The 17,964-nt window shown below is 55.4% G+C and overlaps 1 protein-coding gene across 1 annotated transcript; it reads left to right on the top strand.

Moving 5' to 3' along the window:
- Positions 1 to 2,783: 2,783 nt before the first annotated feature.
- Positions 2,784 to 4,204, top strand: NEUROD2 (neuronal differentiation 2; the record flags this gene model as incomplete). The annotated part of the gene is made up of 1 exon (XM_080826580.1): positions 2,784 to 4,204. Exon 1 carries the CDS (start codon positions 3,053 to 3,055, stop codon positions 4,202 to 4,204), a length of 1,152 nt encoding a protein of 383 aa, XP_080682706.1. The 5' UTR covers positions 2,784 to 3,052.
- Positions 4,205 to 17,964: the final 13,760 nt, after the last annotated feature.

Below are 17,964 nucleotides of genomic sequence, written 5' to 3'. Positions count from 1 at the left end.
TCTTAGCCATCTAAGTGCCTTTATCCAAAACCTAATTCATTCTACCAAGGACCAAATCCTTGTCTTACCAGCCCAAGGTCCCCTTTGGAGGCTCCCTGTGGGAGAAAAAACGGTCCCTGCCCAGACTGAGAGCAAAGCCGTGCCTTGCTCGTCATTGCACCACCACAGCGATTGGCATGCGGTCGACATCAAAGTGTGTGTGCCGAAGATAGAACTGAAGTTGTCTGTGTAAGCTAGAGGCTGGGGAGGGACAGGAAATGTGGGTCTGAAACACACAAATGCTGAATCGGGGTGTGGGCAAGGGTCTTTCTCACCTGGTTGTGATTACCTGCTCACACTCATGGATCTGTCTGAGTCAGGATGTCTCTCCACTTTCTGCACTGCGGGGTGAGGAACAGGGTGTGTGTGTGTGTGTGTGTGTGTGCGCGCGCGCGCGCGCGTGCACGCGCGTGTGTATCAAGCTACCTCCCTCAACTTGTGCCATTTGCATCTGTGTCTGGCCCACTGAGAGGGCTGAAAGGTGAGCTGGAAGAGAAAACAGTAATTGTCTACCCTTCTCTATCAAGACACCTGTCTGACCTACCTCCCCTTTGTCCCTCTCAAGCCTGCTGGAGTTGGCTTCAGTATTTTCAGTATTTTTTGTAGGGGGAAGAGAATGCTGAGTCTTCTCCAAGAACTTCAGGCAATTTCCAGCCCAGCCCCCTCCTCCTCCCTTCAATAAGTCAGAAGACCAGGAGAGGAAGCCACTGGTGGGATGGTTGCTTGTCTAGCAGGGGGAGGAGGTGGGGGGGGGAATGAGTGAGAGATTTCTGGTTAGGAATCCGGACTGAGACCCTCTCCCTCACTCCCAGTGGGGGGTGCACAGGCTTAGGGTTATTCCAGAGGCTCTTCTCCACCCCCACCTCAACATACATATGCCCCCAAACACCCAAGGAAATCTCTCCCATAGGCTGACTCCACAGATATACACACATGTCCCCACAGACACACACGCCCATGCAGAGGCACAGACATCCAGGCAAGTCTTTCCTTTTCTCTGTCTTTCCCTTGGTTTGAATTTCGTTCAGCCACATATGTTGTGTGTGCGTGAGGGTGGGTGGGGGAGGGGCAGACAGGGATGAGGGATGGCATGGTGCCAACATCTACCTATGGGGTTGGGCCAGGGACGCCCCCCACGCCCACCCTGGGAGGGGGCCTCAGCTGTCCCTTTGTGGCTGAGGGGATCCTCCTGGGGAGTGGGGGCAAGCATAGAGGTCCCTTCTCCAGACCTGAGGATTTGGTCCCTGACCCACCTTTGGGGGCCTGCAAGGGAGGAAATGGACAGAGGAGGACCCTGGAAGGAGCATAGAATTGGGGGCCACCACACCCCCCCAATTTCCAGCCTTGCCACCCCATTGTTCCCATGTGGGGGGCTCTACATCCGAGGGGGGGGCAACTCCTCCCACCTCCCTCTCAATCCCTGCTTTCCCTGCGTTGGGCGGGGAGGGGAGGGCGGCAGAGATATTTATTTATTTCCTTTATTTATTTAATTTTTTTTTTTTTTTTTTTTTTTTTTTTTTTGGAGTAGAGAGTGACAGATGGCGGCGGGTCCCGGGGGAGCCGGCTCTCCCCCAATGCAGACGCATGCCAATCACCGTCTCTCATGTGATAGCTGCTGCCCGTGACGTGCCAAGCCCATATGGCCTGGCATAGAGGCTGGTACCCCGCCTGGTAGAGATGCCACACTCGCTCCGCGGTTCGCATGGCGCTCTGAAGACGCCGGCGCCCGCCGCCTTGAGGAGCCGCTGCCCCCGCTCCCTGAAGATGGGGGAACAATGAAATAAGCGAGAAGATTCCTCTTCTCCCCCCTCTCTCTCTTGCCCCCCTCCCCCCCCTCCCCTCCCCTCTCCCCTTGACTCCTCTCCGAGGTAAGTTGTCCGAAAGGGAGCTGGATCTGACCCGCCGGGTGGGGGGGTGGGGGAGGGCGGCTGCTTCGGCCGACAAGCGGGTCCCCAAATCCCCCCTTCCTGGGAGGATGCCCCCTCATAGGGTGGGCATCAGAGGTGTCCTGGGTTCCCTCTCCCCTAGGGGCTGCAGCTCAGGGGGCTGCGGAGGGAGGCGTCTCTGCCTGCGATGGGTTTGGGGAGAAAAGCAGGATCATGGGGGGCCAATGAAGAGACTGAGATGGGGACCCCCCATGGTTGTCCCAGAGGAACCTGCGACCTTTCCTTACCACCAGAAAAAAAAAAAAAAAAGGAAAAGAAAAAAAAAAGCAAACAAATTTGATTCTCCTCCCTCATCAACCCCGAAATACAACGAGATCTGAAGAGTCGTGAAGGAGGGAGGCAGTTTGAAGGGGGGAAAGGGGTCCCTGACAGCAGGAGAGACGGACAGGGCTTGCTTCTCTCCGTCTCCTCCCCACGCCCGGGTTCCTCGGTCCTCGCCGCCCCGAGCCGGCTCGGGGAGCTGGGGACGCCACGGCTAGAAGAGACGATCCTCCCGCCTCTGGAATTGGGGCTGCGGGGGTGGGGGCCGAGCCGAGGGCGGCGCGCGGCCAAGTTGCAAATTGGATTAGGGAGCGTGGGGGTGAGAGCCGCGGGAGGGGTGGGGGAGCCGGGCCGAGGGGTCCGGGCCGCCAGAGCCGCCGAGCGGGGCAGCTGTCCCCACCCGCGGCCGCCCAGGCTTCCTCCACCGCCAGAGGAGAACCGGCGTTCAGAGCGAGCGTGCCGCCTCCCCCGGCGAAGATGCTTTCCTAAAGCCCCGACTCGGTCCCTGCCCTGACCCCGAGAAGCCCCGAGCGCGGGCAGCGGCCCCTCATTCAGGCAAGGGGCGGAGCCGGGGCCCAGCGCTGGGGAGAGGGCCTGGGCCGAGATCCCGGGCGGGCCGCCGGGGCAGGGCTGGGCCGGCTCTGGGCGGGGCAGGCGGAGGAGGTGGGCATCCCGGGCCCCCTGGGCAGGAACCCACACCGGACTCGGGGGTGGAGGCAGGTTGGGGGAGGGGGGCGGCGTGACCCCAGCGCGCCCCTCACTCAGTGCTGTCTCCCCTTCCCGCCCGCGGGGCGCCCTCAGGCACCATGCTGACCCGCCTGTTCAGCGAGCCCGGTCTCCTCTCGGACGTGCCCAAGTTCGCCAGCTGGGGCGACGGCGACGACGACGAGCCGAGGAGCGACAAGGGCGACGCGCCGCCGCCGCCGCCGCCGCCTCCGCCGGGGCCCGGGGCTCCGGGGCCCGCCCGGGCTGCCAAGCCAGTCCCTCTCCGTGCAGACGAGGTGCCGGAGGCCGCGCTGGCCGAGGTCAAGGAGGAAGGCGAGCTGGGGGGCGAGGAGGAGGAGGAAGAGGAGGAGGAGGAAGGGCTGGACGAGGCAGAGGGCGAGCGGCCCAAGAAGCGCGGGCCCAAGAAGCGCAAGATGACCAAGGCGCGCCTGGAGCGCTCCAAGCTGCGGCGGCAGAAGGCGAACGCGCGGGAGCGCAACCGCATGCACGACCTGAACGCGGCGCTGGACAACCTGCGGAAGGTGGTGCCCTGCTACTCCAAGACGCAGAAGCTGTCCAAGATCGAGACCTTGCGCCTGGCCAAGAACTACATCTGGGCGCTCTCGGAGATTCTGCGCTCCGGCAAGCGGCCCGACCTGGTGTCCTACGTGCAGACGCTGTGCAAGGGTCTGTCGCAGCCCACCACCAACCTGGTGGCCGGCTGCCTGCAGCTCAACTCGCGCAACTTCCTCACGGAGCAGGGCGCCGACGGCACGGGCCGCTTCCACGGCTCGGGTGGCCCGTTCGCCATGCACCCCTACCCGTACCCGTGCTCGCGCCTGGCGGGCGCACAGTGCCAGGCGGCGGGCGGCCTGGGCGGCGGAGCGGCGCACGCCCTGCGGACCCACGGCTACTGCGCCGCCTACGAGACGCTGTATGCGGCGGCGGGCGGCGGCGGCGCGAGCCCGGACTACAACAGCTCCGAGTACGAGGGCCCGCTCAGCCCCCCGCTCTGTCTCAATGGCAACTTCTCACTCAAGCAGGACTCGTCGCCCGACCACGAGAAGAGCTACCATTATTCTATGCACTACTCGGCGCTGCCCGGCTCGCGGCCCACGAGCCACGGGCTGGTCTTCGGCTCGTCGGCTGTGCGCGGGGGCGTCCACTCGGAGAATCTCTTGTCTTACGATATGCACCTTCACCACGACCGGGGCCCCATGTACGAGGAGCTCAATGCGTTTTTCCATAACTGAGACCTCGCGCCTGCCCCTTTCTTTTTCTTTTGCCTTTGCCCGCACCCCTGCTCCCAGCCCCCCCTCCCAGCGCAAGGGGACCCCCACCTATCCTGGCGCCGGGCGCGGGGAGCGGGCCGCCAGTACTGACCCTCTCCTGGGCAGTGCAGTCCTCTTACCTGTGGGTGGCCCGTCCCAGGGGCCTCGCTTCCCCCAGGGGACTCGCCTTCTCTCTCCCCAAGGGGTTTCCTTCTCTTTCCCAGGGGTGGTTCTCCAGGGACCCATCTTAGGTCACTCCCTGGAGACCACACCACATTTCCTAATCCCTACACTTAGGTTTCCTCCTCCCCTTCCCCCCTGCAGGCCCAAAAGCATTGGCAAGGGGGCAGCTGAGCTGTGGGATACTGTTTTCCCCCTATTGTTGTTGTCGTCGTTGTTGTTATTATTATTATCACCATCGTTATTATTATTATTATTATTATTATTATTATTATTATAACAGACGCCGAGCTGCCGAGGCAGAAAGGAGCCGGGCGCCCCCTCTTTCTTGAAGAGGGCATAAGTCAGGGCGCCCGAGTCTGGACCTGGAACGCCCTCTCCCCAACCCCTAGTCTCAGCGTTTTGTGAGTTTAATTTTGGCGGGAGGAAGTGTGGATTGAGAGGAAAGAGAGAGGCCAAGACAATTTGTAACTAGAATCCGTTTTTCCCTTTTCCTTTTTTTAAACAAACAAACATACAAAAAAAAAAAAAAAAAAAAAAAAGCTGAGAGGCGACGGAGGCCGAACGCAGAGTCCGGATCGGAGAGAAAACGCAGTAAGAACTTTTAGAAGCAATAAAAGGCAAAAAATACTACTACCAATAATAAAAAGACACAAATATCTATGCAAGGAGGTTCTGACAGAGCCTAGCGGCCCGGCCCGGCCCCGGGATGCCCCTCCCGGCCCGCGGGCCGCGCCGCCCAAGCGCGGATCTGTGCACTTTGGTGAAATGGGGGCCGGCGCCGCCCCCTCCCCTCCCCAGGTTCTTACAATCAGTGACTCGGAGATTTGGGGCCCCAGTGCCACTGCCCTCCCCCGCCCCGTCCCCATTGTGCGTCATGCTGTTTTTTAAAAACCTGTTTCCAAATTTGTATGGAATGGCAAACTGTTGGGGGGGTCGGTTTGGGGAGGGAGGGTTTGCATGAGAGACACACACACGCACACCACACCGCACGCACACGCAAGGCCCCGCGCGGGCGTCTGGGGGCAGAGGAAAGAGAGTTCGCCGAACCCTCGCTCCCCGCAGGCAATCCTCATCCCGGGTTGAGGGTGGAGACCAAGACCTAGGGCCAGCCCCGCCCCTGCCCAAATGTGCCTCGGTGGGCGCCAGGCGCCCGGCGATTTCCGGTGGCTGGAGAGGTTTTTTTGTTGTTTTTTGATTTTGTTTTTGTTTTTGTTTTTGTTTTGTCTGAGGCGTCCTCTTGGCTCTGGCTAGCAGGTGGGCAGGGAGAGGGCTGAGGGCTCTTTCTGGAAGTTTCCCAGAGAAAGGGGCAAAAGGAGAACCTCTCCCCACCGGAGGCTGGAGATCAGGCATCCAAACACACGATGCAAAAAATGCAAACCCACAGGCGACACACCCACACACTTACCCACACACTCACACGCAATTTTACCTTCCTCTTGTAGAGAAGATGAAACTCCCGTCGGACACCCGAAGTGCATTGCGTGTTTCTGTTCAGTTTAATGACGATTAATAAATATTTATGTAAATGAGATGCAAAGCCGGACCGGTTTCTCACGGTGGCCTCATTTCATTTGGGGGACTGAGCTGGGGCTCTGGGGTATGGAGACACAGAGTCGAGTAACTGTACATAGGCCAGGTACAGTTACCCTGGACATTGCCGGGTGGGATTTCCACCTTATAACCTCGCTCACACCCGACCACTGGGCACCAAAACAGCTACACTCACTGCCCCTCCCAGACCTTATAGACTCACACACGCTCCTAGCACAAAGCGTTACACTAATCTCCTTACACTCCTTCAGTTCCCAAACATGCACGTGCACCTCCTTTGAGAACAAAATATCTTTTCATCACTTAAAAAACGACCCAGTTGGGAGCAGCCAGTCTTTTTACAACCCTCTGTCCGCTGTTGCAAAAAATAAGTGCATAGAGATAAAGAGACAACCATTTGAGCCAGACAGGGGTATTTTTAAATAAAAAAAAATTATAAGGTTATGAGGATGAACTATTAAAGCAGGAAGTCTTTTTGGTTTTAAATTTGTGTTTCAGTGGACTCAGGGGAATCAGCCCTTTTTAGTCTCAGGAATGCTGAAATCTGTAGTAGTGTTGGCGAGGTTGCAGGTGTTCCCAGAGCTACAGGAGGGGTCAGAATCGAGGTGCCCACCTGGAAGAATGGAGCTTGATGTCGCCATGAGTTTCCCCTGACAGGACAGCAGGAAACCCCTGGTCCACACCTGGACAGCTTCCGTTCTGCCTGGTGCAGCTCCAGACAGAGGGACGCCTTCAGTCTAGGAAGGTAGAAGAAGGACACTGCAGAAGAGCTTGCTCTGCCCAGAATTCTCTTTCTCTGAGCCTCAGGGGCACAGGCATCTCTGAACTGACTTCCCTGAAAGGACCTTCCCTTAGACACCGGTGCCCACTGGACCCCTGGAATACTTGGAAGGGGGGGTCCTAAATCCCAAAGACCACCATCCCAAAGCCTGAACACGGTTAGGAATACTGAAACCGAGCTGTTACTGACACGGCTTACTTAAATTATTTTAAACATACACAAATACTGTTGCTTGTTTTAGGGCTGAAATGGGGGGAGGGTGTACTGTTGGGGCTGGAGCTTGTGGTCAGGCATGCTAAGGCTTTTAAAGATTGGATTCCAGGCCCCCAAATGAGAGCACCTTGACAAAAATCTGGAAAGGAGAAGGTAGTTGAAGAAGGAAGCCTTAAATGTGAAAGGGTAGATCGGATTATACTGTCTGACCTTCAGCTCAGCGTCCCCCTTAACTGACCACTTAAGTGGAGACGATGCCCTCTCTCCTCCACCGCAGGACTCCTGCTGGTGGACGGGGGCTGGGGCTTTGGAGCTGTCCGCTCCCAGGTGCTGACTCTCGTCCAGTCTCGAGCGTTCTGTCCGCAGAGGGACGCTGCTTAAGCCGCACAGAGAGAGGCCCTTTCCAACACCCGACCGAATTCTGAGCAGAATTCTTCCCTAGTTTTTGGAGAATTTCACTGGAATCTTCTCAAAATTTCATTCTAGAATTCTTATAGGATCATATCTCTAAAGTGAGATTAAGAACTGCCTCCTTCCGCCTAGGATTCACTTCTCTTGGTGGTCTAAGAGAATTTAATAAACCTCTGAATCATCCCTATTCTTGGGAGAAAAGACTTGACCCACCTTTCTCCCCCACTTCTCGAATGGTGTATGAAGCTAGGCGCAAATCCCAGACTCAAATCTGGAGTCTGGTCTGCTCATGGCATGGGACAGGCCTGGCAGGGACAACTAGAGAGAAAAGGCCTTATCCTGCCCTGGAAACAAGGTTAATTGGGCTTCTCTCCCACTCAGCCTGTTTCCTAGAACGCGTTCTGAAGTCCCGGGCTGGGTAGCATCCAGGTGGCTTGGGGCCGGAAGCAAAAGACCCCTCCACGTGGCTTCCCTGGCCAGATCACAGACTCCTACGTTTCCCTCTTCTGGGGCTGGATTCCAGATCCTTTGGAAAGATGTTGATGACTCTCGGGCCACCATGTCTGTGGTCACTTTGGGCTGGCGGGGGTCTGGGGGTGCCCGGTTTGGGGCGGGGATCATGAACACCTCCGCTTCCGGTGAATTCCAGCAGTGACCAGAGCTACCCCTTTCCCAATTCCTGACCCTTCCCCCATGCTCCCTGCACTCTGGCTGTGCTCTATCCTCCCATCACCCTCCTCTCCTACACTCAACTTCCCTGGTGAGATGGCGAGATGAGCAGGAGAAGAAGATGCGCGAGGACACCCGGCCCCAAGCTCCCCCTCACAGGTCATTTCCTCCCACTGGCTCTCCTGCTTGCACGCACACACAGAGAGAAGCTCCAGGAACAGGAGGTGTGGGGGGGGGGGGAGAAAGCTAAAAGGGGCCAGAGCAGTGGGAGGGAGGGGGCAAGGGGAAAAGTCAAAGAGAGGACGCCCTCCTTGCCCTAGGTTGACCAGCGGGATCTCCAAGCACGCACTAGCAGGCATAGCTCAACCCCTGGACTGCGGAACCTGAAGGCTGCCCCCAGGATCAATCTGGAAGGTGTCTTCCCCTTGATTTTCCCACTTTTATCCAAAGTCAAGCATTTGGAAATGACAGGGCAACAGAGAAGTTTCTGAGTGCAGGTCATTTGTCCATCGGAGGAAAGCGAGGAAAAGCCTCGTTGTTTTTCTCTTCTCTGTTTAAGCAGACATAATCCGGACCATGAGCCCCTGATGCCCAGTGAACCCCCAGCTCTCATTTTGTCACCTGGTGGGACAGTCCAATAAACCACTGAGTACAGTCAGGGGAAACTAAATCCCATGGGAGTCAACAACAGGGCACCCCTGACACCCCCTAGACTCCATCAGGTCATGTTTGTTTCTCTCTGTTTTATGTGGAAGTCCGTGGATGCAAGGATCTCCCACAGAGGTCAGAGATTTCATTCCCTCTTGGATGACCTTTGCTTTCTCCTCTTCCCCAGAATCTTAAATTTGAAGTTGCCTGCTCCTTGGAGAAATCTGTTGATCTGAGAGGACATTGAGACTGAGGGATAATTCTAGATTCCACAGTTTAGTTCTTAAGGGAGGTGGGAAGAAAGGGACAGCGTGGGCCGGGCCTGACCAGTATTGGTCTCCAGCTCCACTCCCAGACTCCTCATGTTACAGCAGGGGTCAAACCAGGACTCCACACTTGACCTGCTCCTATGTGTTCAAAGGAGAAAGCTGCTTTTTGTGAGATGTGGAAAGGGGCAGACGGGTCTCAGCTGTCACAACAGGCTTCCCAGCTCACAGCCCAAGACATTGTCACTTTTCTTTCTTTAGGGCTGGGGCATGAAGGCACTGGCCACAGACCAGAAAGGAGGTGAAGATCTCTACCTTAAGAAACTTGGAAACCCGGCTTCTCTCCCAAATCCTGAATCAGCCTCTTTCCTCTCTGTCCTGCATCTTGAAAAATTCTGGACAAAGTTGTGCTGGGTGGGAAGTGGTAAGAAAGGCACAGACCTGGGAAGGGCTGGGCTGCCCTCTGAAACTTTCTCCATCTTAAAGCACTGAGATAGGAGCAGCCTGCCCAGCGAGGGCCAACAGGAGAACGCTGAGAGGAAGTCTGGGTTCGCAGGCAGGAAGGCAACCAGTTTCTCAGGGGGACATGCCAGGGACTGGGGGGGACTTAGACCCCCCACTCCGTGTGAGGAGAACCTGGGGTGCTCACGGGGGAAAGAACAAGGGAACCCCTAGACACTGGCTGTGCCAAGAAAGCTGGGGTACTGCTTTGGGTGGAGCTGCTGCCCAGATGTGCACCGGGGTGTGGCTCTGGCGCTGGAAACTCTGACCGCCTGTTCCCGCACAGGAGCAGGGTTCCATACACCGAGTGTTTGCCCGGTGTGCTGTTACTCAAACCTTTCTCTCCGCTTCTCTCCACCTCGGTATTCGTCTCATTCCTTTTTTTGGAATTAATTGAATTAGAAACCGGTCTTTCCGGGGCGCTTCCGCCTCCCGCCTGAGGCTGCGCTGGCCAGGAGGCCAAGGCTGCCAGGTCAGGTCCCGCCGGGACGAAGGAGCCCCCAAGCCCCTTTGGGGACCCGCGTGCCAGTTCCTACCCTCAGCCAAGTCTTAGCCAAGGGCACAGCTGGGCGGGGTCTGGGCAGTCCGCCCGGCTTGGGACATCTGTTCTCGCCAGAGTCGCATTAAAGGCAAGGGGTGGGGGTGGGGGGCTCAGAACCAACCTCTCAATTGAGCCGATGCCTGCTTTCTGGACCGCAGGCGGAGGCAGTGGGGAACACCGGACTCGCGTAGTTTTCTCTTTCCCCTCGGGAAAAGCGAGAGAATTGGTATGGGGGAAAGTGGGGGCTTTCTCCCTTGCCTCCGTCTCTCCTGCGTAACAATCAGATGCCACATCCGACCTCACTCCTGGAGGGCAACGGGGTCCTCCTGTCCCGCGGGAGCTGCCCCGGAGCCTCCGGAGGCGCCGGCGCCCAGGATACCTCGGAGGCTTCGGGCCGGCGGGAAGCGGTATGGATCCCGCTTGCAGCGAACTCGCGCTCGGCTGGGCTCGGAGGCCGAGGCGGGGGCGCCGCGCAGGGGAAGGGTTAAACACAACTCAATTAAAACTTCGAAAACATTTGGATTTATATTGGGGGGAGGGCGGTGCTTTTTAAAAAACCTGAGAAGGACCACAAAGCCCTTAAGCAAAAACAAACCAAAATCCTTAACTACTGATCATTTTGTAGAAAAAGAAACATCCCTCAGACACTTCTCCTTTGGTGCCACCACGGAAAAGCTCCCGCCTGGCCAAACCCAGCGCCTGGACACCCCTTCACCACCCCAGTGCCCTGGCGCTGAGCCCAGGTCGCCCCCTGCCCACCCTTTGCTCCCGTGTTGGTGCCAGTCTGTGCCACTCAGCCGGTGCCCGGTGCCCGGTGCCAGGCGCGGGGGGAAGGCGGGGCGGAGCCGAGGCTCCAGCTTAAATTCCATGGCATCTGTTCATTATTATACAGTGAGGATTTTTATATGGACAGCTAAATTAAAGACAGATTTTTGCCAGAATTGCAGATCCCATAAAAATGATGACACAGGATGGGGGCTTTTTCTTTTTTAAAAAAAAGAAAGAAAGATTTAAAAAACACAACCCAACAAACCACAACCCGAATCCCTCTGTGCCCCTCTCCCCTGATGTCAGTGAGTTACTCTGGCCCCTTTGCTTCCCCTTCTTCCACCAGCATGGGCTGCCCAGGGAGAACCAAACCCCAGCGGCTCTTCAAGCCCAGCCTGCTCACAGATGCCCAGTGACCAACCAGCTCTCTCCCACAGCTGCTGGGGCGGGCAGAGGCAGAAAGGCCGGATCAGGTGTGGAGGGTCAGGATGGAAACTGGAGCTGGGAGGGAGTGCCAGAAAGGGGTAGGAGTCAGGGGGCTCGACCTTTCCGCATTCCTAATTCAAAGGGCAGGCTGTGTTTTTGGCTGGTTGCCAAGGCTGGGGACAGCTGGTGAGGACCAGGCGATGTGGGGGCCTCCCACTCTTGTACATGGGACAGCACCCACTTCCCCCTCTCTTATGGAGAGGGTGATACAGTCATTGGTCCCTGGGTACAATTTGCCCAGCAGCAGGAGTTCTGGAATTTCTACTTTCAGAGATTCTAGAATGCTGGAACCTGCACCAGGTTGGTGGTATTCTAGAACTTGCAGGGATTCGGGAATTCTGGGTCCTATACGAGGAAGGAGACCTCCCAGACTTCCGTGGTTCTGGTTGCAAAGACTTGAATTTGAAGTTCAGAGATGATTTCTGGAGCCCTGGGGAAGACTGGAAAAGTGTGGGCATGCAACTGGGGGGAGGATCGAGAAAGTGAGGGCCACTCTCAGGAGCTCAGTGGGTCCCCCCCCCCAAATTAGTGAGTGTCTTTCTTAATTTTCTTTAATTTTTTTTTCAGAGAAGAAAAAATAAATAAATATCTGTGCAGTTCTGTGTCCTCCAGACAATTGCTCTGTCTGTAACTCTGTCTGTGGGGCTGTCTGCTCATCTCCCTCAGATTCGGAGCTGACAGAATTCATATCAGAAGAGCGAACGCAGGGACATCTGTGTGCGGAATGACTGTGCCTACTCGAACCTGCCAATCGCTCCTGGCACGAGCTGGGTAACAAATGCCTGTTACCTCGGAATGCTGGCGGGTGGGGGGAGGGTGGGGGAGGGTGCCTGGCACCACCCTGGGCTGCCAAGCCCTGCCAAGGCCCCCTCCTGCCCTCAGCGGGTCCCGCCCCCTTCCCGGAATTGGGGGTCCACGGAATTGGATTGTTCCTTAATTAGCAGTGATTAGAAAATTTGGGTGTCTCTCAAACCCCGGCCAAGCCGGGTATCCTTGGCCTCCCTAATCTCGATCCCCACTCCCCTCCTGCCCTCCCTCCTGTTTTCCGGATTAACTCTGGGTTTCCACCGAGGGCAGGCAGGCGGCCAGTTGGGGGTGGGGTGGCTCACGGAATGCAGGGAAAGGGGTCTCTGGAGGAAAGAATTCCGCCGAAGTTGCCAGGAGGAGTTTCTGTCGCGAAGTGTGAGGCTCTGTGTGGAGGGTTTGCGTAGACGCGGTTGACGGGATGATGTGAGGGTTTTGAGGTGGGGCAGAGAGCGAGAGGGACAGAGAGACGGGGATCGCAGAAGGAGAGATAGGGCTGAGGAAATGCGGAAGATGGCAAGGAAGGAGAGAAGAAGGCAAGAGGCGGGGGCAGCGCCGACCCTGTTCTCTCCGCACCAGGAGTCTCCAGAATTCGGCCCTGCCCGTTGCCGCGACCCGGTCGGCTTCCCCCGCCTCTTGGCCTGAGCCTCCGGCCGTGCTCCCTGATCCATCAGCCGGTTCTGCTATCGGAGGTGGGGGAGGGGAGGGCGCTACGCCACAGCCAGTGCCAGCTGGGGGTGGGGGTAGTTATTGCGAGGAGGGGCGGAGAGCACATCTAAAATTCCGAGACATCTGTTCACCCAGGGAGGAGACACTGGGCGCAAGAAGGCTGGGCGCCCCCACCCCGCCCGCTCTGCCCGCCGTTCCAGGGGCGGGACTCCCTCGCTCCCCATGCCCCTACCCCCCAACCACCAACGGTGGCCTGCAGAAGGGGGTGTTTAGCAAGGGGTCGGGCTGGGGGGAGTGGGATTCAGGAGCTGCTGTCTTACTGGGTCCTCAGAAAGGGAGAAACAGGGCTCAGGGGAGGGCTGAAAGGGAGGGTGTGGAGGGGTGTCTGTCAGAACAGATCTCCCCAGAGCACCCACAGACACCCCCCATATATACACACATAGACTTGGCCATCATACATGCTTGGATATAAACCCTCACGTTCCTGTGAACGCACATAACTGGCCCCCTTCGAACATGATCATTTATTCATTCAAGCCATCTTACTAGATGATTGGTCTTTGCTGGGCTTGGGCTAGATATCGGGGAGATAGCTTCCTACCCATCAGGAGCAGTAAGCACATTGAATACCCAAGTGCACATGCCCACACACTGCCCTCACACTCACAGAGACTCTATTCTAAATGGGAGGGGGATCTGGAGGGAGGGAGCTCCAGTAACAACACCATCCTCCAAGTCTATGGACAGTTTCCCCAGGGGAGACCAGGACAGGGTCTAGGAGCCCAACAGGAGGCTCTGGACCCACTGCCAGCCACTTGTCACCTTCTTACATACTCCCTTTTGGCAGGAGACCCTGCCCTCAGACGTTGCCTGAACAAGCTCCTACCCCACTTCCCACCAAGCCTTGATGACCACCTCTCTCTTTCCTATGCCCTGGCCTGGCACCTGCCCCTCCACCAGGGCTGCCCTAGCTGGGCCGACGGAGGCCAGACCTCTCAGCTGGGAAATGTCCATGTGGTTGCTACTTAAAAACTGATTTATGAGGCCGTGGCGGCTGCGGAGGCTTGGCCTGCGGTCCTGGTAGTAATCAAGGGCATATGCCCATCTCGCCTGGCACTGCCCAGCTTGTGAGCCCAGCCTTGGCCTCTGCTCTCCTGCTGGGAAGAGAGAGGCATAAAAGGTACCAAGTCCCTTTCTCTTCAAGCTATCTCTCTCCTCCTCCACTCTTCTCCTTTTCCTCCTCCTTCTCTTCTTCCCTTTCTCCTCTCCCTCCTCCCTCCATTCCTCCTCCTTCCCTCCCTCCCTTTCTCTTCCTTCTCTCCCAAGTGGCACGGACCAGCCTGTGTGCCGGGCTGGCGCTCACAGCTGCAGCCCATCTGCTATGATTGAATGGTGACAGTGATGAGACAGGAGCTGGGGGGAATGGGAGGACATGGGGGCTGCCCTGCCACCCCTCACCCCTCCTTGTGCCAGTCCCCACATGTTTCCTTGACCTCCAGAATGAGACCATCTATTTTGCCTGTGCAGGGTGGGGAAATCCCAACCCTCTAAGTAGTAAGGGAATTTCTTTCCTCCTACCTAGATTCCTTAGAAGAAAAGAGCAGAAGGTTGGGTAAAAAAGGGAGAAGGGATTGGGGTTGGAAGAGCAATCTGGAAGAAATGACCCATATGTTCACACCTGTACAGGCTTGAGTGGGGGGGGGCACTAGCTCTAAATAAGGTAGAGTGTTGAGACGCCGGTCTGGGCGGGGAGACACTGATGTAAGCCCAGGGTCCAGCTTTTTCAGGAATCCAGAAAAACATCCTTGACGGTCCTTGGTGTGTACCTTGTTCCCTAGACCCTGTCATTTCCTTACCATGGGGGTCCTCCTCTGTATCCCCAGAAAATCTGTTGACTCTGTTTGTCTTCAGGAGTAAATTTGAAGAGCTGGAAATCACAGTTCTCCATGGTGCTCAAAAGGAGACCCACAGGTTGGACCCGAATTTGTAGCAGGAAGGTCTAGTTAAACATGAAGAAAAATTTCCCTGATTCCAGTGCAAAACCAAGATCTAACAACAATAACAATGGAAACTAACATATATGTAGATCTTATTATGTATCCATAACTGACTTAAATTAAGCATTATACACAAGCTAATAATTATCTCAACCACTCTTTGAGGTTGGGATGGTTGTCATATCCATACTACAGAAAAGGACACTGGGGCACATACATCCAATTTGTATCCTATTCCTGGCTTCTCTCTTGGTAGGAATAAGAGAATAATTAGGAGGTCCACAAGTTTTTAGGAACATTATCCTTTCTTTTTCACTCACTCCTCTCCTTCTGCCTCTCTTCTTCCTCTGCCTGCTCCTTACCTTCAGTCAACCCAATACCTTCTCTCCTGTGAACTCCCATACATGTGGCTCTCTTTCTGCCACTGCTCACATGCAAATAGGTGGAAATGCCCCCAAGAAGGCACTCACTGTCCCCATCCCACACATGAGGAAGCCTAAACACAGACCTGACTGCATTTGATCCCACTTTCTGTGTTAGGGCAGTTTCTCCTCACATCTGTACTCCTGGCCCATGGGGTCTCTCTGCCCGAAGCTCAGGGTGGAGAACGCCATTGTGAACAGCTGCAGGACCAGCCTGGACTTCCAGTCTAATCTGGGCCCCTGGGGAGCTATTTGCTCCACCTGGCATATTTCCCCTGTCCTTTCTCTGGACACTGGAGTCTGTCTGAGTGACTCATGCCCTCTCTCATTTTTGCCATCTGCACCTCTATCCTCTCCCTTTCCTTTTCCTCCAATCTCTTTCTTCTTCCCTTTCTTCTTTCATCCATCTTTACACATCCTTTCTCCCCCCCTTTCCTCTTCCATCCTTCCTCATCTTCTTCTTCATCTCCTCTTGCCTAGTTATTAAATAATAAAGCCCTTTCATTCTTGAAAATCCTCCTCCACCATCAGGAAAGTGGGCATTCTTTATATTCCATATATTTCACAACGAGGGGGCTGCTGGTGGGGGAGAATCCCTACTAGGCAATCCCACCAGAGAAAAGTTTTTATCTCAAGAGGGAGGTAGGAACCCATAATCCAATCTTACGGATAAGCATTCAGCAGTCACTAAATCCCTACAATCCTCAGAACAAATCCAGATCAACATTGCTGTCCACTTGCCCAACACAAATTGAGATAAGAAATCAGGTGGGAAGATTTTTGTGGGGTTATGATAGAACTTTCTTGGTATCTGTCTCCTTCCCCTAGTATTTTAAGGTCTTCCAAGGCAAGGAGGTACCTGGAAAAGGACACCTGGAGGCCACAGGAACCACACATCGAGGATCCCTCACCTGTCACAATACCCTTACCAAACTCTTCCCATAATTGGCCCTGAAGGGCAAAGATGGCTAAATCCTTGAACCCAAGTCTGCACTTAAGCAGCAATGGGGTCTGAGATCGACTTCCATCATCACCCGCCTCTCCCAGGCCCAGTGTTTGGACACAGCTTGGTTCCCCTGGTATCCTTTCAACTCTCTCTCTCTCTCTCTCTCTCTCTCTCATTCCTTTATCTGTGAGTTTCTCCCTTTTGTCTCTTTTCTCTCCTCCATTTCTGTGTCTTCTACCACCCATTCCAGGTCTCCTCTCCTCTCTTCCCTGTCTTGCCCTTCTGTAAGGAGAAAAGTCAGCTTTCAGCACCATGGCCAGAGACACAGCGCGCTTTTACGGAGTTAAACTCAAATGGACAGGAGGGTTTACTTCAGGTCGAGATCTGTGCAAGTGGTGAGTGCCTACGAGTTTCTTTGGGTGTCTGTGAATGCGCATGTGTGAGTGTGCCCAAGGCTGTGTGAACGCCTGTGCCTCTCTGGGGCACACGCCTGTGGGCGTCTCTGGGTGCATCTGTATGTTCGTATCTGTCTGTGCCGTGTCCCCGCCTGCTCCCCAAGTCCCTGGCTGAGAAAGGGGACAGGATGGGGACGCTCCGTTCTGAAGATGGGGGAGGCAGCGGGTGGCTTAGTATCCCAGCCGGGCCTGGGGGCGTCATCCTTGCCCAGACGCGCGCCAGGCACCATGTGGCATGTGTGCCAGCCGGCACAGGCTAAGGGCATTCTGCCCAGCATGAGGGGAGGTGGGGAAGAAGCAGGGAGCTAGGGACTGGCAAGAAGAGGTGGGGAGCTGAGCTCCGAACTAACTCTAGGGCAGGCCTTTTCTATACTGCGTGTACTCCAACCACAGGCCCATACATGAAAAAAATGTACGAGTTACTTGCCTTCATGAGGGCCCAGACAACCAGAAAACCATCGTGCCACACACATATTCAGAGGGAAATGCATAGGAGACAGGACTGTTCTGGCTTGCACACACATATGCACACCAGTTCCTGCACAAATGCACACACATCTATACAACAAAACCCTTCCTCAGAGGATGGGGGATAAAAGAATCACCTCTCTGGATCACGGAGCAGGACTCCTCATTACAAGGTTAGGCACTCACCCCTATGACATCAGGCAACGCCTCTTAGGACCTGGTAGCTCCTACCACAACTGTTCCCTCCCCAACAAATGTGCAGATTTGCCCAACACAGTGCATGCCTGGGAGTTGTCATCAGGGGTGCCTGCCCTCTGCACCCAGGGAAGGAAGTCTGAGAGAATAATGTTACCTCTGTGCTTCATCTGGGAAAGAATGAGGGAGGGGGAGAGGAAAGGCAGCCAAATGGTTCCTTCCTTTCATCACCCATGCAGTTCTTATGTCCCCAGAGAGTCTGGTGTACTGGAGACAGTCCTAGATTTCTCATCTCATTTTCAATACTAACTGGCTGTGTGACCCTGGGCAGGTTATTTCTCAGTGAGATTTAAATATGATTCATGTAGGGGCACCTGGCTGGCTCAGAGGAGTGTGCACCTCTTGGTCCTGAGGTTGTGAGTTAGAGCCCCACATGGGGTGGGGAGATTACTTAAGTAAATAAAATTTTGTCTTAAATTTTAAATATAATTCATGTAAAGGGCTTAGCTCAAGAGAGTTGCCATTAAATGGTCACTATTATTATTGTTATATGTTTTTTAAAAGATTTTTATTTATTAATTTGAGAGAGAGAGAGAGTGAGAGACAGAGAGAGAGCACAGAGGCAGAGGCAGAGGGAGAAGCAGACCCCCGCTGAGCATAGAGCCTGATGTGAGGCTCTATCCCAGGACCCTGAGACTATGACCTGAGTCGAAGGCAGATGCCTAAACAACCCAGTCACCCAGGCGCCCCTTGTTATTGTTATATTAA

Source organism: Martes martes (assembly GCF_963455335.1).
Source record: "Martes martes genome assembly, chromosome: 16".
Taxonomy (NCBI): Eukaryota; Metazoa; Chordata; class Mammalia; order Carnivora; family Mustelidae; genus Martes; species Martes martes.
The sequence above is the reverse complement of the archived record's forward strand: the minus strand, read 5'-3'. Positions and strand labels throughout refer to the sequence as shown.